This window comes from Anomaloglossus baeobatrachus, chromosome 12 (assembly GCF_048569485.1).
Source record: "Anomaloglossus baeobatrachus isolate aAnoBae1 chromosome 12, aAnoBae1.hap1, whole genome shotgun sequence".
NCBI lineage: Eukaryota > Metazoa > Chordata > Amphibia > Anura > Aromobatidae > Anomaloglossus > Anomaloglossus baeobatrachus.
In genome coordinates, this window is record NC_134364.1 from 36,457,302 (window position 1) to 36,482,165 (window position 24,864).

Sequence of the window (24,864 nt, forward strand, 5' to 3'; positions counted from 1 at the left end):
GTACATGTAACTAGTGATGAGTGGGCACTACCATGCTCAGGTGCTCGGTACATGTAACTAGTGATGAGCAGGCACTACCATGCTCGGGTGCTCGGTACATGTAACTAGTGATGAGTGGGCACTACCATGCTCGGGTGCTCTGTAGCCTGTAGCCAAACCTGTTAATATCCGGAGGGTCGGCAGAAATGAGTAATATGTATGGCAGCTTTTCTAAAATTATCAATGACTTCCTTGTTGTGAGATACAAAATGTTCTTCAAAGCATATACAGTATATTTTTTGTTCTTAAGGTGGAAGTAACAGAGAGTGTTGGTGTTTGATTGTATATTATCTTGGTTATAGGGATTCTGTCACCAGGTTTTTGCTATATAATGTGAGAGTACTCTAAGAGCAGAGTCCCCGATTCCAACGATGTGACATTTACTAGGCTGTGTTTTGCTATTTCAACACAATCATTGTTTTACCACAAAGAGATTATCATTTTAGGACTAGATGCCTCTTGGTCCAAAGCCGTCTCTGCCACTGATTAGCAGCTTTCTGTCAATATACAGTGTACACAGAAAGCTGTGATATAGGTGGGTTATACAGGGCTCAGCAATTTGAGCTTTGCTAAATCTGCACAGAAAAAAAATGATTCTATCATAACTGGTGCACCCAGTAAACTAAGTGATACATCGATGGAATCAGGGCCTGTGTCCCTACGTCATAGTACTGTTAGATTACATAGCAAAAACCTGCAGACAGATTACCTTTAAAATTGTTTTAATGTATGTACAACAGAAAAAGTGAAGAAATTACTGAAAAATACATAATTTTAGGATTTTACCTCTTCTGAATCCGGGTGATTACGAGCCAGAAGTGTTTCACCTAGCCGAACACAGCTGTCATACGTCGTGTTTCTGGCCTCAATTTCCGCCCTCAGCTCCTGGTGATGTTTTATTAGGAACTCAACAGACGACACATCTCTGTCAATCAAAAAATAGCACATAAACACATATTCTGGCAATAGTGAAATGCAGCTGTCAGTGGCACGCATGGGTGGCTGCCATGTTGTGGGATGAGCCACACATTGGACTGATGCCTTAAGTCACTTACATACTCATTAAACCAAACTGCATTGAAGGAGCCCATAGGAGCAAAAAAATATACCATTAAATTAAAATGTTAAAGGGAATCTGTCAGCAGGTTTTTTTACACCTAATCTGAAAGCAGTATAATCCCGTCTGTAATTAATAGCACTATATAAGTGAGTAAAATAAATAATGTAGAGACAGAGAGCCTGATTCTAGCGATGTGTCACTTACTAGGCTGCTTAGTGTAGTTTTGATAAAATCACTGTTTTATCTGCAGGAGATTATCATCAAAGGACCAGTAAATCTGTTGCCAGGTAGAGCTCTGTATAGCCCCGTCCTCACCACGGATTGGCAGCTTTCTGGGTTCACTGTGCATGAGCAGAAATCTGCCAATCGGAGGTATGGGCGGTGTTACACCAAGTGCAGAAATCAGAACTGGTAGATGATCTGCGACAAATAAAACAGTGATTTCATCAAAATTACAGCAAGCAGCCCAGTAAGTGACACATCACTGGAATCAGGGTCTCTGTCTCTACATTATGCTGCTCTCAGATGGGGGAGCAAAAACCTGGTGACAGATTCCTTTAAAAATCAACCTCCAGACTAGAGATTGTGTATTAATAATAGCCAATATCAGCTTGAAATATACAAGTGTTTGGAATTAAGAGGTTTCTTGTCATTAAAAGGATTCACAATTAATAGAGGATTGTTTTTATGGATTTTAGGCTCCCTTTTTCTGCACATTTGGATCTGAATATTGTTTTAGTGACTTGAACTTCTCCTGTGGACTCAGAATTTTACTACAGAGCATGCATGTAACAAGGGGAACTAATCAATATTTTCATTAATTAAATCACCTTGTTCTGAAGATGTCTATTAGCTATAAAGCATTATATACTGACGAGTAAAAGGGTAACAATGTTTTGAACTTTCGACTTTCAGGCTCCATATCTCACCATCCACTACAGCTTGAACGTGACACGACCTTCATTTTATACACAATCATCTCGGCTTGTCATACATGTATCTGACTTAGCATATGATCAGTTATGCAGATTCTTGTCAGGTCACTGCATTGTTACTGTTTTGCTCCTAAAAGTCTTAATTTTAATTTTCATTATTTAATTGCATTTTGTAAATCCACCTTTGGCTTTCACCCCTCCTGAACCCTTCTGGGCATGCTCTCCATCAGATTCAAGCATGTATCAACCGATATCTGATCTCTTCTACATGTTCCCAATGTTGGTGTATACAAGTCGGCTCACTTGCGTGTATATACAGCTTTTTCTTCAACTTAGCCCACAAGTGTTTGATTGGGTTGAGGTCTGGGGACTGTGGGGACAATCCAGCACATCTACTTCATTGTCATTGAACCATTTCTTCACCAATCTCGATATATGCTTTGGGTCGGTGTCCTGCTGGAAACACTGTGCTGTCCTTTTAATACCCATAGTACTCGAGTGTAAAGGGGTCTTTACACGCTGAGATATCACTAGCGATATTGCTGGTGAAAGCACCCACCCCCGTCGTTTGTGCGTCACGGGCAAATCACTGCCCATAGCGCACAATATCGTTAGGAGCCGTCACACTGACTTACCTGCTTAGTGACGTCGCTGTGGCCAGCGAACCACCTTCTTTCTAAGGGGGCGGTTCGTACGGCATCACAGTGATGTCACTAAGCAACCGCCCAATAGAAGCGGAGGGGCAGAGATGAGTGGGCCAAACATCCCGCCCACCCCTTTCCTTCCACATTGCGGGCGGACGCAGGTAAGCTGTGCTTCGTCGTTCCCGAGGTGTCACACGTAGCGATGTGTGCTGCCTCGGGAACGAAGAGCAACCTGCGTCCTCAACAATCAACGATTTTATTGAAAAGGAACGACGTGTCAACGATGGACGATTAGGTGAGTAATTTTCATCGTTAACGGTCGCTCGTTGGTGTCACACGCAACGATGTCGCTAACAATGCCGGATGTGCGTCACGGAATCCATGACTCCGGCGATATATGGTTAGATACGTCGTTGCGCGTAACGGGACCTTTAGAAGTAATTCATCTTGTAGGATGCTCACATATAGCTCAGCATTGAGATCACCATCGATCCTGGTCAAGTATCCAACACTGTTGGCTGTGATGCAACCCTATATCATCAGGCTTCCTCCACCGAACTTGACAGTTCCTTCTATTTCTCGATCTATTAGCCCCTTTTTCCTTTGTTTATTCCATGACCATTTGCCCCCATCAGAGCCGTCTATTGACTTTTGTGTCATCGTTCCAAATCACCCGTTTCCAATCTTCTATTGTCCACTTTTCATACTTTTTTTGCAAACCGGAGCCGACGCTTCTTATGATGATATTGGAATAGAGGCTTCTTCACCTTTTTTCGGGCCACCATTACAGACTTGTGTAACGTGCCTCACACGGTGCTGGCATGGACGTCTGTGATCTCACTATTATGAAGCATACGAGCCACCTCCACTGCCGTGTTATCGCGCCAAAACTGATAGACCTCGTTATGAGCCAACTTGTTGACTACGATATTTTGCCTGGACGTCACCTCTTGGCTTTCGAATGGACTGACTTCAATTTGTATTCTTCCAACTGTCCTGGCCTCACATGATGCTTTTGCACAATTTTTCTTGGTTGAGGGACCACTATTGATGAGCTGGATGATGCTGTTTCTGTTTTCTTGGGAAATCATCATGGCTGCTCCTCAATTCGGACCAGGTACTTTTTGCTTGTGAATAAACCTAATAACACACTGAGCTATTCGGGAATATGAGAACAGGTTGTAATTTGTAGTATACAGGAAGAAAAAGATTTTTCCTCCACCCGGAGCAAAACAGTAACAATGCAGTGACATGACAAGAATATGCAAAATTAATCATATGCTAAAGAGTTTGCAAGTCAAATTTATCTATGAGATAGTCAAGATGATGGGGTATAAAATGAAGGTTGTCTCACGCTCAAAGCTGTAGTGGATGGTGAGATATGGAGTCTGAAAGTCAAAAGTTGAAAACATTGTTACTCTTTTGCTCATCAATGTATATTGCGTTGCATATAATAAGGGCAATTATTCTATATGCACATATATGATAAATAAATCAATTCCATACCTCGGCTTCTCTTGGGTTTCAATCTGTCTAATAATACTTTCCATCCAAAGCATTAAATTGCGGACCATGCTGAAAAAATGGAACTTCTCAGCTGCGCTGCTCAGTTCTGTCCGGCGCCCCTCACAGGCATCCAGTAGTGCTTTCCAGGCCTCTGTCACCTCCCTCTCCTTTTGCTGTATCTCCATGGCTTGATCGCCTGCGTAGGCTGCATACAGTCGTGTTCCTATGTCTTGAAAACCCTGGACCTGCAATAATATAAGCAAATCTGTAAAATATATATTTAATCACTTATTCTTGTTCTTTTTCCTGATATATGCACCTTGCAGACTGTGCCGTGTTTTTTAGGATTTTCTCTTATATGTGTGGCCCTCCTGTCAAGCCACCACCAGGGGGAGCCGGAGTTCTACAGCAGAAGACACTACGCGGAGCAACAAGAACCAGGAAGTGGATGCACAGTGTGTACTCGTACACTGCCTCACAGCACAGCTGGCGAGCAGAGCTGCGGGGCGTGCGAGGAATGGTCATGCGGGCCGGGTCAAACAGTACAGGCAGGAGGAGGACCGGAGGAACGAGCAGAAGCGGAGTTGAGGTCAGGCCGAGGTCAGTACCAGAGGAAGCAACCGAGTGGGGAGGTAGGAGAGGGGACAGAGGACAGGAGGGAAGACTAAGGGACGGAACACAGACAAGGGCACGGGGGCACCGGAGCAGACAGATCAGGATAACACAGGACCAGCAATCACAGGCAATGCAGCTCAGAGCTTATAGCCGGCGCTGGTTCACCAGAGATGTCAGTTTTTAAAGCATCCAAGCTCCGGAAGTGAGGCCCAAGAGAAGGCTTCGCCCCCTAGCCATGTGGACGGGGAGGTGAAACCGTGACACCTCCCAGTAATACATGCTGGATCTGCATCCTTCACTAGCTCTCAGGTATCAGCACAGCTTCATTCCTGTTCTTCATCACCACCTGAGAGATCTCTTCTCCCTTGTAAATACATGTTGACATGATGCTGGGAAGATTGTAGAATCTCTCTAATCTCGGAATCTGCCTTGTGATCACTACCTGAGGATTTGATGGTGGGTTCTCTTCTTTCTTGCAATCTCTCCTCCCTCCTCCATTCCCTGTAGACGTCACAAGTTCTCCCGCCCTACAGATTCTGTGGGCTCTCTTTCCCTGCAGACTGTCATCTCCTCCCTCTTTAGATAGCTATTTAACCCCAACCCTTGCTACTATCTTTAACACTGAGAGATTAGTGGGGTACAGCAGAAACCAGATTCCATCAACAGAACAAGGAGCAATGTAAGGTTGGGGCTGTATAAGAAGCAGCACAGCCAGGTATGTAGAGATGTTGCACAGATTCTACAGTGGCAAAATGATAAAAATACTTAATGATGAATATTTATTAAAGTTCTTTGTATTGAATTTAGGTATCAAATGAACAAAAAAAAGTAAGAAAACAAAGATCAGTGCTAAGGTGTCTATTATTTAAATTATAACTATAATAAACAATTTCACTTTTCTTTTACAGTATGTGAAATTGATGGGATATTTCCTAGCATACAAGGATATGCCAGATAACTCAGATCAGTAAGAGACCTTGGGAATTCCTGTTGATCACAAAAATAAAGGTCTATACAGCATTTTCCCTGCACAGTTTTACTTCTGGCCACTAATTGTGTCTGGATGGGGCTGTAAAATATGAAGCAGCATTTAAAGAGCACCAACCACCATAATTTTCCTATATAAACTAAAGTCAGTGCTATACTGGCGCTATCATGCTCATTCTATACATACATTTATGTTATGATCCGGAACCATGGAAGATCACAAAGTATCGTTGGCAAAAAAGGTGACAAGAGCATTTGGCAACTAATCTGGCCGCCATCCCCTTACTAACCATCAACACTAGAAGTAGCTGAGGGGTGAACTAACATCCTGTGCACCGCAAACCCAGCCGGAGAACTAGCTATCCTAAAGGAAGGAAAGATGAATAACTCTCTGCCTCAGAAATAGACTGCAAAAGGTATAGCAAGCCCCCCACATTCAAAGACTACGGTGATATAGGAAAACACAATACACAGATGATAGGATCAGCAAAGGTGAGGCCCCACTGACTAAATAGGAAAAGATAGGAAAGGGAAAGGGGCTGATGGTGGCCAGAGAAAAACCCTACAAAAACCCAAATACCTAATAGTACAAAAAGGTCCTCAGATCGCACGATCTGCACTCCATCCTATATCAGGCGCTCTTGTCAAACCAATGAACAGAAAACAGGAACAATTACAAATTCAAGAAGCAACAAACACATGGACTTATAGGAGCAATACTCCAAACATAGCTGCAGGGAGCTTCCCAGCATAGAAACAGAGAGGGAAGATTCCTGCATGCAAATAAAATGACAATAACCACAATAATTGACAACCCAGAAAAGAGCAAAAAGAACAAAACAACTAAGAAATAACCAAGCACTTATCTGGGGTAGAAGTGGTCTGGAGCAAGATGAAAAGGCTGGTGAAGCACAGAACAAATGATAACCGGCTCAAACAGCCAGGAGACCAAGGCTTAATAGGCAGAGAGTTAGCAATGGAAACGCCCATTGCTCAAGAACACCTGGTCTCTGTCAAACCATTCCTGGCCACAAGAGGGAGCCTCACAGCAGCAATAGCATAACTGACATTCACAACACATTTAGTTGTGAGATCGGATGTATACTTCCTGCAATACTGGCAAGTAAAGTTTGTGAAATGCACTGTTAATTGATTGATAGGTGCTGCAGAATATCTAATACGTGAGTTGGTTTTACTAGTTATTTCAGCCCCTGTCTGCGTGCCTGTCCTTCCTCCTCCTATCTCTGTTATTACAGGGGGAGGCAGAAAAGGGGTGAAGAAGGACAGGCAAACAGGGGCGTTAATAACTAGCAAACCCGACCCACGTATTAGATATTCTGCAGCTGCTATCAATCAATTAACAAAACATTTCACAAATTTTACTGGCCTGCACTTCAGAAAGTATACATCTGATCTCACAACTAAAGGTATGTATAGAATCAGCCTGATAGCACCAGTATAGCACTGGCTTTAGTTATATAAGAAAATACTGGTGGTTGGTCCTTTTTAACAAGCGCTGAGGACACTTTTTTCAGAAGATTGGTGGGAGTTGCGGTGTTAAAACTTCCATTACTGCAATAATTCATAATTCAGTTGCCCTTTAAGTAGAAAACGTATTGGACCTATTATGTGCTAAACAGCTAGTAAGGAAGAATTTATAAGTGATATATGGATTTAAGTACCTGTGATCCAATAAAATGAATACTCCTTTCGAAGTCTGTGTGTACTCTGTGCAATGTCTCCGCAGTGTGAACGTCTCCTCCCAGCTCCTCCGGTAGCTCCTTGTGTTTCTCCTCGATCATGCCCAGGATTTCGGTTCCATCATAGAAGTACTTGTGTAGGTCATAAGATGCAGACAACAGCTGGACACGGGTGTCAATTAATTCCAGTAGGTCTGCCCAGCTCTCGTTCAGGTTGTCCTTCCATTCGGCAATGGTTGCAGCTTCAGAGTGACCAGCGTCAATCAGCTCCTCGATTAAAATATTTACATTGTCCATACGCTCCTGCCCAATGGCTCCAGTCTCTTTCGCAAAGTCACGGAATTTGTCTCGAAGAATCTAAGGAAAGTAGTTTTAAATATTTAAAAAGGAATCGAGAAAGAAGATTCAAAAGTGGAAGAAGTCCCATCAGACATAAAGCACATTGAGCGATCACAGTCAGGTGTACAGATCTTACCATTGTCAAGTTTGATGGTGGCAGTGGAAAATGTTGGTAAACTTTGTTGTCTCAGTCCCTGATAGATCCATGAATGTGTCCAGTCAGTCTGTGATCAGAACCTAAAGGCTCCTGTACACTATACTGTCAATCCGGACAAACCCACCAAAGTACTGGTACTGGCTTTATGCACTTTCCCGAACACATGCACACTTGGCCAAAATTCCTATTCTTATTAGTCATTATTTACAGCGCCATTTATTCCATGGCACTTTACATGTGATTATGGGTATACATAATAAAAACAAGTATAATAATCATGAACATTTCAAGGCACAGACTGGTATAGGAGGAGAGAGGTCCCTGCCCGCGAGGGCTCACAGTCTACAGGGGATGGGTGAGGATACAGTATGTGAGGGTGGAGGTGGTCGGGCGATGTTATGGTGGACTGAGGGTAACTGTAGGTTGTAGGCTTGTATTCAGGTTCCTTTTGAAGGTTTCCATGATAGGTGAGAGTCTGATATGTTGGAGTAGAGAGTTCCACAGTATGGGGGAGGCGCAGGAGAAATCTTGTATGTATTTTTGGGAAGAGGAGATAAGAGGAGAGGAACTAAAGGCCCAGTCACACACAACGACTTACCAGTGATCCCGACAACGATTCTACCTGATAAGGATCGCTGGTAAGTCGCTGGTGAGATGTCACACACCCAGACCTTACCAACGACTCAGTAACGATACAGGTCGTAGTAGCGACCTGTATAACGATCTCAGCAGTCACTGGGACCCTGTCACACAGTGTCAACCACAGCGATGTGTCCTGCCCAGCAGGACATCGCCTTTGAAGAATATGGTCCGGACCATTCGGCAACGACTAGCGATCTCACAGCAGGGGCCTTATCACTGGTAGGTGTCACACATAACGAGATCACTAACGGGAAACTGTGACTCAGGAACGATCTCGTTAGCGATCTCGTTGTGTGTGATGGGGCCTTAAGAAGATCTTGTGAGGATTGGTGGTTGCGTGCAGGTAGGTATCAGGAGACTAGGTCACATATGTATGGAGGAGACAGTATGCGGGTGGCTTTGTATGTCATGTTTAAAGTTTTGAACTGGAGTCTTTGGGCAATGGAAAGCCAGTAAAGGGATTGGCAGAGTTGTGAGGCCAGGGAATGGGGGGGGGCAGGTGGATTAGCCTGGCAACAGAGTTTAGGATAGATTGTAGGGGTGCGAGTATGTTAGAAGGAAGTCCACAGAGCAGGAGGTTGCAGTAGTTGAGACGGGAGATGATGAGGGCATGCACTAATGTTTTTGTAGAATGTTGGTTAAGGAATGTACGGATCCAGGATATATTTTGAGTTGGAGTAGGCTAAAGGTGGAGAGGGCTTGGCCACGTGGCTTGAAGAAGAGGACAGAGTCAAGGGTGGACGGTGCTACAGCCAATCTGTCAGCTCAGCAACTCGTGTTGTCTACATCGGCAGAGCCGCTATTATATGCAGCACTGCAGACAATACAAGTGGCGGAGTTTCAGTGCTGGATCCGGGGAGGGTGAGTAAAGAACAGTTTTCATTTGTTTTTTTTACTACTAAAAGGAACTTATAGGAAAAACTTTCCTAAAAGTTTCCCATACAGATTAGTCTAAAGATGTGGAAATTGGATGGTATTAACTATTATTTTCTTCAAGGGAATATACGAGTGCATGCATCATCCCTGTCATCCTGAAAGAACCTGAGTCATCTTTACCACACCGCTGACTTAACACATTTTCTCCAAAAATGTTAAAAGCAACAGAGAGTTTGACAGTTTTCTTTAGTGGATGGATGAAAAACCATTTTCGTTTAGATCAAAATTGGTTGTGTCAGATTTTTTTCTCCAGTAGTGGCATAAAAGATCTATCATTCATCCAAGATTTTCCTTTGAAAAAGAAATGTTCCCAGAAACATCATCTGTCCTTCATCCAGTGCCTGTAGCATGTTTGGCCAGTTTGATCAGTCAATATGGAGTAAACGGTATATATCAGAGAAACAGCTGTGCACCACACGATCGTTCACGCAAAAGTTATTCAACCGTCAACCTACTTCTTTCTAATATGTATTGGCCGACTTAAAAGTCCTTATGCGTCTATCGTTTTCTATGGCAAATACATTTTGTCACAGGCAGGACCGTCCCTGCACCGGCGGAGTCCTAAACAGGACAGGTATCAAGGATACTTACAGTCACATGATCTAAATCTTGACCCATCTCCTGGGAAGAGGCTTTGATGTCCCTCTCTGCAATCCACTGCTCCAAATCTTCCACCTCCCGCCTCAACTGGAACATGTGGTAATGGTTATCCAGATCCTTTCTCTTCTCGTCTGCCCTGTCCCTCAGTGCCGTGTACTGTTTTTCCAGGTTGTCCTGGTGTCGCATTATCTGTTCACTATGAGCAAAAGTAACAATAATTAAAATGTGTTGTTCACATATATGTTTATATTTTTTTTTTTTTTACCTAGTTGACTCCTACCGATTTTCAGGAAGAAGCAACAATCTCTTCCATGATTGCACACACAAAGTCAGGGGTGGATATATCATTGGTGCAACCTGGGGCCCAAGGAATAAGGAGGCCACTACCATCTCCAAAGCAGGTAGAATTGTGCATTCTGATAAACTGTCGACAGCCATCTTAGCCGGCTCTCCCATACACGAGCGCTTGTTTGGCTGAGCACCCCTGTGTATGGGAGAGCTGGTGTCACAGGGTAATTTGAGACCTTGTACTGTCCTTTATGGAGGTAGGTTTGATGGTAGCCAGGTCAGAACCCCCAGCGTGACCCTAACTCCTGTCCGAGCCCCAATCTTACTCCCCTTCTCCCACACCCTCAGTGAGGGTCAGAAAACACAATGCAAAACTCCAGAAAAAGACACGGACAAGGTAGAATGGAAACTCATACAGACAACGCTCAAAACACAGGCTAGACAAAATGTGCACCTGGGAGCAATGAAAAAGGAAAGGAAGTAATGCACAACAGGGGAACGCTCATACCATTCAAAAGCACAACACGGATCACCATAAACAGGATAACCACCAAGACCGGGATTGCTGGAGCTTATGCTGAAGTTATTATCAGCACCTACTGGAAGGACTGGAAGGAAGCCATGCTTTAAATAGGGAGGAGACAGCTGCATTTGACAATTAAACACCTGAGCTTTAGGACCTGCTCACAAGTCTGCAAGAATTAACTCCTGCAGTGGTGAAGACCAGAGAAGCTGAACCAGCCGATGCCCGGCTCTGCCTGAACAATTCAGAAAACTCAGGTTGCTTGTCAGACTCTGCAATGTGAGCAGAGTCTGACGACACCGTGCCAGCTGGTGAGTGCGGAGCTGAACATCGCATGACAGCTGTCTGTGAGACATCTCTGGTGGTGGCTTATCTCCAGGAGAAGAAAATCGATCATCCATCTGAAATTGGACATGCCCAATTGACATCTCCCATGACAATCAGATGGCTGGTGCCCCATACACGATACCGGCCAAACCAATCGATATCAACCGGTATTAGTCTACTGTGTATGGAGGAGTTATACACCCCCCTGCACTTAGTGTACAGAAATTACATTGAATCAATCAAGCGCTCTGTCCCCGTGCCTGCTTAGCACCATGCTGCAGAACATTTTGTGTCTGAGTGGAAGGTGGAAGTCTAAGGGGTACTTTGCACGCTGCGACATCGCAAGCCGATGCTGCGATGTCGAGCGCGATAGTCCCCGCCCCCGTTGCAGCAGCGATATCTTGTGATTGCTGGCATAGCGAACATTATCGCTACGGCAGCTTCACATGCACTCACCTGCCCTGCGACGTCGCTCTGGCCGGCAAACCGCCTCCTTCCTAAGGGGGCGGGTCATGCGGCGTCACAGCGACGTCACACTGCAGGCGGCCAATAGCAGCGGAGGGGTGAAGATGAGCAGGATGTAAACATCCCACCCCCCTCCTTCCTTCCGCATTGCAGCCGGGACGCAGATAGGAGATGTTCCTCGCTCCTGCGGCTTCATACACAGTGATGTGTGGTGCCGCAGGAACGAGGAACTACATCGTACCTGTCGCTGCACCGGCATTATGGAAATTTCGGACCCTACACCGATGATACGATAACGACGCTTTTGCGCTCGTTAATCATATCATAAAAGATTTGCACACTACGATATAGACTGCGACGCCGGATGTGCGTCACTTTCGATTTGACCCCACCGACATCGCACCTGCGATGTCGTAGTGTGCAAAGCCCGCCTAAGGACGTGGACCCACAAACAACCTGCTGCACTTGTTAGGAAGGGACTATTCATTAAATAAATGGTAGGTGCCCTGTAAAAAAAAACAAAAAAACAAAACATTTCCTCTGTGTTGTAATGATCTGTTGCATGTTTTGCAACCTATCATTTTCTTGTCTAACCTTTTGGACACTCAAAAGTAAAAAAAATCCATAAACTAGGATAAAAGTGCAATTTACCATAATATTGTCATCGCCCACCCAAAATAAAAAAAGTCTGGTTCTCGTGGTCCAGATGTTTTATTTATATCAAGAACCTGCCTAATAACGCTAGATATACTGCACCCGCATCATACTGTACATACCCATCAGGATGTTCTAATGCCAGGAGTTTCTGAGATTGCTCCGCCAAGTCTTTGATATTTTTTCCGAACTGTTCCACTCCGTGCTGCAGATTCAGGTGTTTTTTCAACATTAGAACTACACTTTCTTCATCCTATAGAAAGAGACAGACAAGAGGATGATGGTTACATGGAAAAGTGACACGATATTCTTCGCCATGTTTTTTAACCTACGTTACCATTGCTTATGTGACGCACCTGGCCTATCAGGTCATCACAGGGTATTGTGCAATCTGCCCTTCTGTGCAAGTATCCAACTCCTCCTTGGTTACGGGTCCCCCAACTACATGGTGTTGCCTACATCAGCCATTAAAATCCTAGGAACACTCTGCACCACACCCACCAGACACACCAGTGGATGGCCTGAGTGGAATAGGGTCACCCACTTGGGGGGTTGGTTAAGGGGAGGCCAGGAGTGTCAGTCAGTGTCAGTTGGAGAGTGGAGGGTGAAGTATAGGAAGTGAAGGACAGAGGATGTCAGGAGCCGGGCTCCTTGGAAGCAACTAGGTGGCAGACGGTGATATGGGCCTAGTAGGAGCTGGACCCCCGGTCACAGGGGATCGTGACAAGGGGCACGGAAGAGTCAAGGAGGACAGCCGGCGGCCTTGTACCATCACCGGGCTGGGACCAGGGCATGACGGGGTACGTGGACCCTAGGTCAGGGAGTAGCTTCAGGCAACCTGACAATTGACCCGACGAGAACGGAGCCTTCAAGATTCGTTCTCCACTCGCTCCAAAATCGGGGTACTAGCGCAACGAGGGGAATAGGATTTGCCACTAAAACGGTCCAGAAAATCCCAAGCGTGAACCATGAGAGCAAGCTCCCTCAGTTAGCCACACTGGGGAGCGGGACCCAACTAGTTTTATGTTACCCGGGACCAACCAAGAAGTGAACTAAGTGCCAGGAGGAAGGTCACAGATCATCAGGCAGCACCATTGGGAACAGGACCCAAACTAGCTTCCCTCAGCGGCAGCGGTATCCAGAACTTTGGTTTATCCAGTTGACGGTGTCAGCTTTATGCACTCTGTAAGTACGAAAGTGACCCCCTTCGCTCCCCACGGCACCCCCCCAGCTCCCATCACCAAGTCCCGGGGCATCCCCCCTACCCGTGGAGGGTTCTAACATCCGGCTGCCCCACTCCATCGCCCCCGGGTACTCCCAACTGCAGCGGTGGTATTCCACATTACCACACACCACGGGTGGTGTCACGAACTCTAAACATAACCCCCTGTAAATACCCCCTTCATTTGAGTGGCCGTACGACCCCCCGGGTCCGAACGCCCCTTGAGCCGCCATGGATCCGGATCCGAGCAGCCCGGTGACTGACACGGGGACGGCACACTTAAACTATATGACTAAAGGGGCACAAGACGAGGTCTACGGAAGTAGATAGCATCAAGAGGACATTGCTGCATCTCAACTGTCTGAAGTCATATAACATTTGTTAAAAAAAAAAGCACAAAACCCACAATATTAGGGTGTTCCGGTGCACTAATTGAGGACAGTGAGAGTACCTCGTGTGCACACAAATGGGGTAGACATATAGTAGGCTGAGAATTAAAGCGCAACATCATTTTCAGAAGAAAAGTAAACAGAGCTGACACTAATAAATCTTCATTTTGATTTTGTTACACCAAGACATTAAATGTGTGATGTGACAATTGCAAAGAAAGAAAAATGCTTTACTCTAAATTGGGATGTTATGGGCTGTACCACACACCAGGTATACTCTAAATGAAAGGGAATCTGTCACCAGGTTTTTGCTACCTCATCTGAGAGCAGCATAATGTAGAGCCAGAGACCCTGATTCCAGCGATGTGTCACTTACTGAGCTGCTTGCTGTCATTTTGATACAATCACTCTATTTTCTGCTACAGATTTAGCAGTGCTCAGAATGCTGAGCCCTGTATAACCCCGTCCAGAACACTGATTGGCAGTTTTCTGAGTTTATTGTGTTTTGACAGAAAGCTGCTAATCAGTGGTGGAGGTGGGGTTGGACCTAGCAGCTTGACTAGAATGCACAAGACACCTAGTCCTATAGTGATAATCTCCTTCTGATAAAACACTTATTTTATTGAAACAGCAACACACAGCCCAGTAAGTCATACATCACTGGAATCGGGGTCTCAGCACCTACATGATACTGCTCTGAGATTAAATAGTAAAAGCCTGCAAACAGATTCCATTCAAGCAAAGATTGGTGCACAATGTGCCAATCAAAGTGGCACAGAGCTGTCAGTGATGCCACGTGCATGACACCAGGATCACCGGCTTGGGTTTACGCCCACTACGCAGCCTGTATATAGTGGGTATACTTAGGGCTCAAAAAACTTTCAAATACTCATACTGTATATAGAGTGAATATGTCCAGATTTTTTTTTAAAGATTATTAATGGGAAAAAAAACTAAAGTCCTCGAGAAGAGATAAGTATTAGTGATGGACGAACACTAAAGTGCTCCAATGCTCATTACTCGATTCGAGCTGGTCAGAAGCCCACATATAGCCAGCCATAAACAGAGCATTTCCAGTAGGAGGGAGAGCGTTGTGTTTTTTTTGGGGTGGGTCACACGATGTCTGAGAACGTTGTGTTATCCCCCGGGAGAGGCACTCAGACTGTGAATGGCTCTCCCTGCGGTGCCTGCACACATCATAAAGTGAAGCAAGCCTGGGTGTTGTGGTTGTTGTTTAGCGGACGAGATACAGCACCCGCGATACTCATCCGAGCTCCGTGAGTGCACAAGCACCCCGACGCTGGATCGCGTACGAAGCTCACTCATCACTAATAACATCACTAATAACAATATCTGATCATTTTGCTTATCTTAGATATATTGTGTAAGTGTACCTTTGGCTTGTCATCCCCCATTAAATACAGCTGCTGTTCGTCGATCCAAGCCTCCGCTTCAACGGCATCCATGTAATACAGCTGGGCCTCATTCGCTTGGTTGAGGGCTTTTTGACGATTTATTGTCGCTGTCTGCAGTCGATCCCATTGTTCTTGTAGTGAATGGTGCTGCTTCTTAATAGGTTCAGGGTCAACATCAGGTTCACCTTCCATCGCCTCTGCCCGTCTCACAACATCATCCACTCTTTGGCCATGGCCTGCTATTTCTTTCTGCAAAGTCTTTAAAAAAAAATAAAAAATATTATATATGTATATATAAAAATATATATATTTATATATATATATATATATATATATATATATATATATATATATATATATATATATAAATAATAGATAGATAATCACTAGATGGATAGATAGATAATGGATAGATAGAAAGATTGATAGATGAATAGATTGATAGATAGATAATGGATAGATAGATAGATAGAAAGATGAATAGATAGATAGATAATGGATAGATAGATAGATGGATAGACAGATAAATAAATAAATAGATAGATAATTGATAGATAGAAAGATGGATAGATGAATAGATATATTGATAGATAGATGGATATATAATGAATAGATAGAAGACATATCAATCAATCAATAGATAGAGTCCCTGCAGTTCTCGCGAGCAGTAATGTGTTCACATTACCGACCGTGAGAAATGACCTGTAGTTACCCCTGCAGCATCGCTCACTAAACGAGGCTGCATTGAGTATGCCAAAAATCTCAAAATTTTTATAATAAGTACAGTTTGGAATTTTTAGTGCTGAAGTGCACATTTAGTGCTGGCTTTTTGTTTTTTCTTCATTGAATTGGTCGGTGGCTGACCCCCACCTTGCTATGCACCCCAATTTGGGATGTATTCCACCTGTCTAGATTTTGGCGGTTGGTGACTGTTCACATTCAGTCATCACGCCCTGTCCACAGGCTATTGACTTCATGCAGCATTTGCTTGGACCTGTCCCTCCCACAGCCATGATTCAGTCATGGGTACGGGATTGAAATAGACCAGGTGAGTGCTGCTAAGAGCAGTTCTACTATTCATATGTGAGGCCGTTTGGCACATTTTATAAAAATATTTTAGTGTAGGACTGCCCCAAATGAGATTTGCCGTGACATGGCGGGGTAGCTCAAGGAATTGCAATTTTTTGCCAAAAATCTCAACATTTTTATAATAAGTACAGTTTGGAATTTTTAGTGCTGAAGTGCACATTTAGTGCTGGCTTTTTGTTTTTTCTGCATTGAGTATGTGTCAGACACGGCTGGATGCAAGCGTCGTGGGACCTGCGTGGATTACGCCGTAGCTGTGTGTTGGGGGGGTAATAAAGTGGTGAAAGGGGGGGCTTTTTAGTTATTTTATTAAAAATAAAGGATTTTTCGGTGTTTGTGTTTATTCACTTTACTTACGGGTTAATCATGGCAGCTGTCTCATAGACGCTGCCATGATTAAGCTAGGACTTAGTGGCAGCGATGCGCTGCCATTAACTCGGTATTACCCTGATTGCCACCGAATCACGGCAATCGTGAAGAGTCGGTAACACGCCAGGACTGTCGCATAATGGATGCGACATTCTTGGGGCAGCGGCGGACTGATATTCTTGGCTGTGGGAGGGGGAGGCATTAACCCTGGCCCCCGTCCTCCCCAGCCAGAGAATACCGGGCTGTCGCTGTGTGTTTACCTCGGCTGGACGGTAAAAATATGGCGGAGCCCACTTTTTTTTTTCGTTTTTTATTTTTAATATGTACGTTTGATTTCTATGTGTATTATATCTGTCTGTGTTTGTGTGTAAGTGTGATCTGTGTGTGTATTCTATGTCTGTGTCTGTGATCTGTGTGTGTTTGCTCTCTGCTCATCTTCCTTTTCCTATCATAATGACATCACTTTCCTCCAAAACGCAGGCAGTGATGAACATTATGTCCCGAAAAACGCGAAATAGGCTGTGTTCACACACTGCGTTACTACATCCAATTGTACAGCCACATCCTGCAACAGATGAGCAGACGAGTTTGCAAGTAACCTAAGTTCACGGTTGCAGATGGGCATGACTGTCAGCTCCATGTGGCAGCTGCACTGTGGGATGAAGAATCTGTGGTAAGGAGACACATTTAGATACATCCCACTGAATTAGGCCAATTTGTGATGGGTCCATGACATTGCAAACTGTCAAACCACATCACAAATCCAAGGGACAACCCTGTATTTCTGCTATGGATTCTCTATCAAATAAATGAGAAATTTTACAGCTTGAAAAATCCTTCATCTGAATTTGCCCTTATGAGAGTTTATGGCCCAGCCGCTCATATAATAATATCTCTTACAATTAATACAATTTTTTTCCCCTACATTTTTCCAAATTCATGGCAAACGTGCTGCAGGTTTGCCACAATTTCCAAAAACATTGTAATAAAAAGTGCATCAGAGATACAAGTGTTTCAAATCTCCCTTATGGCCTCATACACATTAGACTAAAGGGGGCTTTACACACAACGACATCGCTAACGAGATGTCGTTGGGGTCACAGAATTAGTGAGCACATCCGGCCTCGTTAGCGACGTCGTTGCGTGTGAAACGTATGAACGGCCGTTAACGATCAAAAATACTTACCTAATCGTTGATCGTTGACGCGTCATTCCTTTCCCGAATATCGTTGCTGTTGCAGGACGCAGGTTGTTCGTCGTTCCTGCGGCAGCACACATCGCTATGTGTGACACCGCAGGAAAGGAGGAACATCACCGTACCTGCGGCCGCCCGCAATGAGGAAGGAAGTAGGTGGGCGGGATGTTACGGCCGCTCATCTCCGCCCCTCCGCTTCTATTGGGCGGCCGCTTAGTGACGCCGCTGTCACGCCGCACAAACCGCCCCCTTGGAAAGGACGCGGTTCACCAGCCACAGTGACGTCGCTAGGAAGGTAAGTATGTGTGACGGGTGTTAGCGATGTTGTGCGCCACGGGCTGCAATTTGCCCGTGACGCACAACCGACGGGGGCGGGCGCTAGCGATGTCGCTGTGTGTAAAGTGGCCTTAAGACCAACTGAACCAGCTGATACTAGTAGATTTGGCAGACAGTTTAATGTTTATGGGTCTTTCTAAAATCCCCCAAAAGCGTATGTCGGGGAGATAAGGGTCGGGTAGTTTGAATTTTAACACCCAACTCTGGAAGATAAGCCGCTGGCAGAGACCTTACTCTGCCCTCCCATTGGAAAACGCATAAACGTTTGGTTGAGCCGAACTATCCTGTATGGGGAGAGTCAATGGAGAGATAGTGGATGCCTGAATAATCCCTAGGCCGTCATCTATCGTGTTTATGGCTAGCTTTACATACCTGATTCTTTTTCAGAAGCATCTGCACCATTTGAAGATTATTGCCATAATCCTTCGACTCTGCAAGAGGCATTCTTTCTTGAACCCAGAGCTGCGAATAGATGACAATGTACAATAATCGTTAGTTTATAATCTTTCATTTTTTTTCTATCCACTATAGATTATGAGCTGAAGGAGTCTCATCTTGGTATGGACGACCATTACATACAGCTGAGCAGTCCTGCCGCTTAACTTAAGTGCTGGGCAGGACTTCAGCGTTTCTTCTCGTAAAGGTGGTGTCACACACAGCGACAACGACAACGATGTCGCTGCTACGTCACCATTTTCTGTGACGTTGCAGCGACGTCCCGTCGCTGTCGCTGTGTGTGACATCCAGCAACGAGCTGGCCCCTGCTGTGAGGTCGCCGCTCGTTGCTGAATGTCCAGCTTCATTTTTTGGTCGTCGCTCTCCCGCTGTGACGCACAGATCGCTGTGTGTGACAGCGAGAGAGCGACGAAATGAAGCGAGCAGAGAGCAGGAGCCGGCATCTGGCAGCTGCGGTAAGCTGTAACCAGCGTAAACATCGGGTAACCAAGGTGGTTACCCGATATTTACCTTCGTTACCAGCCTCCGCCGCTCTCACGCTGCCAGTGCCGGCTCCTGCTCTGTGCACATGTAGCTGCAGTACACATCGTGTAATTAACCCGATGTGTACTGTAGCTAGGAGAGCAGGCAGCCAGCGCTCAGTGTGCGCGGCTACCTGCTCTCTGCACTGTGACATGTAGCTGCAGTACACATCGGGTTAATTAACCCGATGTGTACTGTAGCTAGGAGAGCAGGGAGTCAGCGCTCAGTGTGCGCGGCTCCCTGCTCTCTGCACATGTTGCAGCACAGCGACGCTTGTCGTTATGATCGCTGCTTCGGCTGCTGTGTTTGACAGCTAAGCAGCGATCATAACAGCGACTTACAAGGTCGCTGCTACGTCACAGAAAATGGTGACGTAACAGCGACGTCGTTGTCGCTGTCGCTTAGTGTGAACCCAGCTTTACTTTACATTCCTAACAATAGTATAACTGAACATTATCTACTCTGAGACCTTAGCACTTACAATTTCATCTGCCAAGTCCCGATGTAGCTGGTGAACCTGCTTTGAAGATTGTAGCCTTCTCTTTCTTTCTTGCATTGGCTCTTCAAGTTGCAAAAAGCGAACTTTGATGTTTTGCTCCTTTTCCCCGAGACTCCTGTCTTCTGCTAGTGACGGTACATCTGGAAGGACTTCATCCATTTCTATTGTCTTCTGGTCAATTTGATCTTCAATTCTCTGTAGGTAAATCATGAGAATATGATGACTTGCAATCATTACTTTTCTGGTCAATTTTCTTTGACAAAGTGACAGCAAGATTTGGACACGGACTTGGAGAGCAACGCCATAAGAAATATGCCCTGGTGGAACATCATGTGCCTGATTCACCATATATGACAAAAAGTTGCACACCCACCATGAGATATTTGAAGCCATCACTGCCTTGACTCATCCTATTGTCGTGATTCTGAGCAAGGTGAAATGTCAAACACTAAGATCTGGATAACGATTAAAGGGAGCCTGTCACCAGTTTTGGGGCCTATAAGCTGCGTCACCATCAGTGGGCTCTTATATACAGCATTGTAACATGCTGTACATAAGAGTCCAGGCCGCTGTGTAGAACATAAAAAACACTTTATAATACTCACCTAGAAGGACGTTCTGGTGCACAACAGTCAGATGGGTGTCTCTGTTCTCCGGGATCGGCGCATCCTCTTTTGGCCATCTTGTTCTTCCTTCTTCTGAAGCCGGCGTGCATGACATGTCCTACGTCATACACACTCGCCGGCACTGAGGTCCTGCGCAGGACCTCAATGCCGGCATGTGACATGACGTAGGATGGGTCATGCACCCAGGCTTCAGAAGAAGGAAGACCAAGATGGCCAAAAGAGGAGGCACTGGTCCCGGAGAATGGAGACACCCATCTGACTGTTGTGCACCAGAACGTCCTTCTAGGTGAGTATTATAAAGTGTTTTTTATGTTCTACACAGCAGCCTAGACTCTTTTATACAGCATGTTAGAATGCTGTATATAAGAGCCCGGTGGTGGTGGCCGCAGCTTATAGGCCCCAAAACTGGTGACAGGTCCCTTTAAATGAATCTTCAGAAAAACTAAGACTTGAGTATAGCAGCTGTTTCATGATTTTGTGCCTTATGGAAGCCTTAGTAGACAGCTGCACTCTTACCTTGTGATTGTTCAGAAGGATGTTAACACTTGTCAAGTCTTTTCCATAGTCATCCGATGCCACCTGCATCTCTATACAGTTTATCCAGGTAGCTATGTCTGCAAACCTTTGCTCATAAAGCTCGGAGCGATTGGCGTCAAACAGGGTCTGTTCCTTCTGGAGAGTAGTGGACTCCAGCTCATCCCACTGCTCGTGTAAGGCGCTCAGCTTCTCAGACACGGTTGGTGTAAATTGTGTTTTTTCCTTGGCCAACTGATGTCCTTTCTGAAAAAAAAGAAAACAAATTAAATATTTTATTAAAACTAGTGATTTGTTTTAATGTTTTATTAATTGAAACAATTGTCAAATTACAAAGTCAACAGATAACACGATCAGATCTAGTATCATTTGAGTTAAACTCATTGCTATTAGTTCTCCCCACCTTCTCGGAACTTTAAATGCAAGATCAAAACTAAACCGAGTAATAAAAATGTTCAATTTGATAGTGGGTAAGATCGAAGCTAGAACATTAATCTGTTTTCCGGATTATTATGAAACTATTTTTTTACATATATATAAATATATATATATAGTAAATACAATAAGAACTGTAAGTTGGGGAAGATAGCTGAAATCCAAGAGAGCAAAATTTTATCTCAAGAAATTCAGTTTCAGGAAGAAAGTTAGTGGGTTCAGGAGATTGAGAGAAAGAAGAGGATGATGGAAGAGGGAGGAGAGAAAAAGAAAAAAAAAAAAAAAAAGAGGGATTGGTCCAGAATCCATTCATCAGTGCCAAGAGTAACCAGTGCTCTACCGGTGGTACATCCACCTCCCTGGTGGGGGAATGTGGCTTAAGAGCTCCTATTCTGTCTCATTTTGCTGGGCTACTTCACCAGCCTCCCTCTGCGCTGTGGCTGCTAGTAAATAGGGTTTAACCCTATAGGTTTGCCAAGCATTCCAGACTTGGATGAAAGAGAGCATATTTTGAAGTGAAAGGGCTGAAAGTTCCTCAGCATAGTACAGTTGATCTATTTTCAGCAGAAGTAGCGTAAGGGTGGGTATCTTCGTCGAGTGTCACATTTGGGCAATAAGAAGTTTACAGGCTGAACCCACAAATGACACCAGTTTCGAGTTCGCCTTATCTTTGGGGCACATTGGGAAATTCAAGAGCATTTGCCTCGGGTCTAGACTCACTACTTTGCCTGTGAGGTCAGACAAACGTTGTGATGCTATCTTCCAGAAGGGCTGGAGAGTCGGACATGTCCACCACACATGGAGATATGTTCCTTTATCCCTCTCGCATCTCCAGCATTGATCCGAGGAGGAGCTCCATGAATTATATGAGGTGGGGACAACGTACCATCTTGTAATCACTTTGAATGAATTCTCTTGAACCCTCTTTACACAACCTGACGGCCCATGGGAGGCACTATAGATTTGTTTCGTTTGTACATCTGTGAATGTAATGTTCAAATCCCTTTCCCATCTCATTAGATATGCTCTCTTCATCACCAGTTTTTTTGTTAGCAGGTTATTGTATAGATGAAATAATATTTTGTGGGGGTCTTTGTTTGCATGCAGAATGATTCAAAACTTGTTGGGGGTCTGTCAAGACAGGATTGTATCAGTAGTGGTTGGATCACATGTTTTATTTTCATGTAGTGGAGAAATGTAAGTTTAGCTAGGGGGGGGAGTCTTACACATATCCTGCTTGGAGACCAGAGAACCGTCTACCAAAAGACCAGTTACCGGGACTTTTGCATTGCTTAAGTAAGTGGATTTTGTGGAGTTAGCTAGGTTTATACTGGCATCTAGGATATCAGATATTTGGGTGAGAGGGGAGATAGGGGGGCCAGGTTCTCACTATTTTTTTCCCAGTTTTTCAAAAGTGTTCTCGTTAGTTCATTGGAGAAAGTTCTATCCTTTTGGCAGGGAGGGGAGAGTAGTAAGGCTCGTAAAGGGGTGGGGGACAAATATTCCTCTATTGTCGTCCATAACTTATTCGGGGGGCGTCTGATCCAGTCTACTGCTCTAGAAAGAACGGCAGCTTGATAGTATATGGAGATATTGGGTAGCCCCATGCCCCCTTTACCTTTTGGGAGGCTCAATGTATGAAAGTTGATTCTCATTAATTTAATGCAAAAACAAGCCGAATGTAAGATTCAACTAGAGAAAAATATTTCCAGCGAAAAACAGAGCATTACACCTGCTAAAAAATTGGATCGTTTCATCTTTAACTTCAAATATGGCCCGATGGATCGGATGATCAAAACAATCATAAATAAAAATTGGCATATAATTGAAGGGGTATCTGAGCTTAGGGAAATGGCCCTCAATAAACCCCTAATAACGCATAGAAGATGTAAAAATATTGGCGATATTATAGTCAAAAAGCGGTACGTACCTCCTAATGTGGGGCACTGCAGCCAGAAACTTGAGATGCTGCCCCCTGACTGCTGGCCCCTATGCATGTTAAATAGAGGTCTCCCCCTGGAAAGACACTGACCTGCCGCCCCCGCCTCCTGTGGTGTGACTGGCCTAAGCCCCGCCTCCTGGATACATATCACCGTGCTGCCCAGCCTCCGGCCTCTCTGCTGCAGGACCCGGACCTGTTTGGGCAGCCGGACACAGGGACCCGCTCCTGGAGGCGGTAAGAGAGCTATCAGCAGGGAGGTAAGCGTTTCAGCTCACAGCGCTGTTAGCTGTGAGCGGCTTCCTCTCTGCTGAGGCACAAGCGATGTGTGCCGGTGAGCGCGGCGTTCTGAGGGAACTACCCGCCCGCTGGTCCGCTTGTGCTCGCCATTATTCAACACCCATCCCCCCCCTCCCCTCCCCTCCTCCCCTCCTCCCCTCCTCCCCTAAAATCAGCAGGGAGGAAAGCGTCCTGCTCACGGCGCTTTTAGCTGTGAGTGGCTCCCTCCATGCTGAGGCACAAGTGACATGTACCAGCGAGCGGCGTTCTGAGGGAACTACCCGCCCGCTGGTCAGCTTGTGCTCGCCGTCAATCTTCCCCAACCACCCCTCCCCCTCCCCTTTTCAGCAGGGAGGGAAGCGTCCTGCTCATGGCATTGTTAGCGGTGAGCGGCTCCCTCCCTTCTGAAGCTCAAGCTATGTGTGCCGGCGAGCAGTGTTCTGAGGGAACTGCCCGCCCGCCGGTTAGTTTGAGCTGCTGCTAAATTTAAAAAGGAGCGGTTCGCGCTCTTTTTCTACGGCGCCGCCCACCCGCCGCCCTATCACTGCCGGCACGGGGGGGGGAGTACGGGGGCGATCTGTGGGTCGGCGCGGTCCCTGTTGCAGGCGCAGGTTGGAGGCGCTGCAGCAGTGGGTGCGCTGGCCTGCTGGAGTAATATGCCCCGTTCCCCTGTACCGGCCCCTCCACCGCCCCACATCTTCTCATGGTATGCCTCCACAATGTAGCTGTATCCCCCGCACGTTGTGGGGGGATATCCTGGGGACCGCGTCAGGCGCGCTGGGGCTGTAGGCAGAGCAAATCCTCCTTCCCTCCCGGGGTTCCGGCGTGGGATGGCGGTGGTTGGGATGGCGTTGAACACCGTGTTATGCTGTCATTTGCAGGTACCCCGGCCACTGTTGTAGTCAAAACATGGTGCGGGTAGCTGCGGTGACCGTAGTCATTCAGCTTCACTATTGGATCGGCGTGGGCATTGGAGCTCTGAGCATCGTCATGGAGGAGGAAATAAAAAAAAAAAATATATAGTCACATCGGTAGAGCTAGATCCCACCACCGCGGCGGATGGTCAAGGTCGCCGCGTTGGCAGACGCATTCTCGTCCTCAGACTAAGTTCTGGTGAGGTCCCACAGCGGGACGAACAGCATCTG

The 24,864-nt window shown here is 45.5% G+C and overlaps 1 protein-coding gene across 2 annotated transcripts in view; it reads right to left on the bottom strand.

Annotated features, from left to right (window-relative positions):
* Positions 1-24,864, bottom strand: part of LOC142257853 (spectrin beta chain, erythrocytic-like) — a 155,674-nt gene that overhangs the window by 42,163 nt on the left and 88,647 nt on the right. For both annotated transcript variants that reach the window (XM_075330105.1, XM_075330104.1), the window contains 9 exons: positions 21,049-21,312; positions 19,889-20,101; positions 18,802-18,891; positions 15,423-15,701; positions 12,540-12,670; positions 10,152-10,356; positions 7,469-7,843; positions 4,185-4,429; positions 826-964 (listed from right to left, as the gene is read on the bottom strand). In XM_075330105.1, coding sequence (XP_075186220.1) covers positions 826-964; positions 4,185-4,429; positions 7,469-7,843; positions 10,152-10,356; positions 12,540-12,670; positions 15,423-15,701; positions 18,802-18,891; positions 19,889-20,101; positions 21,049-21,312 — 1,941 coding nt within the window. The remainder of the gene's footprint in view (positions 1-825; positions 965-4,184; positions 4,430-7,468; positions 7,844-10,151; positions 10,357-12,539; positions 12,671-15,422; positions 15,702-18,801; positions 18,892-19,888; positions 20,102-21,048; positions 21,313-24,864) is intronic.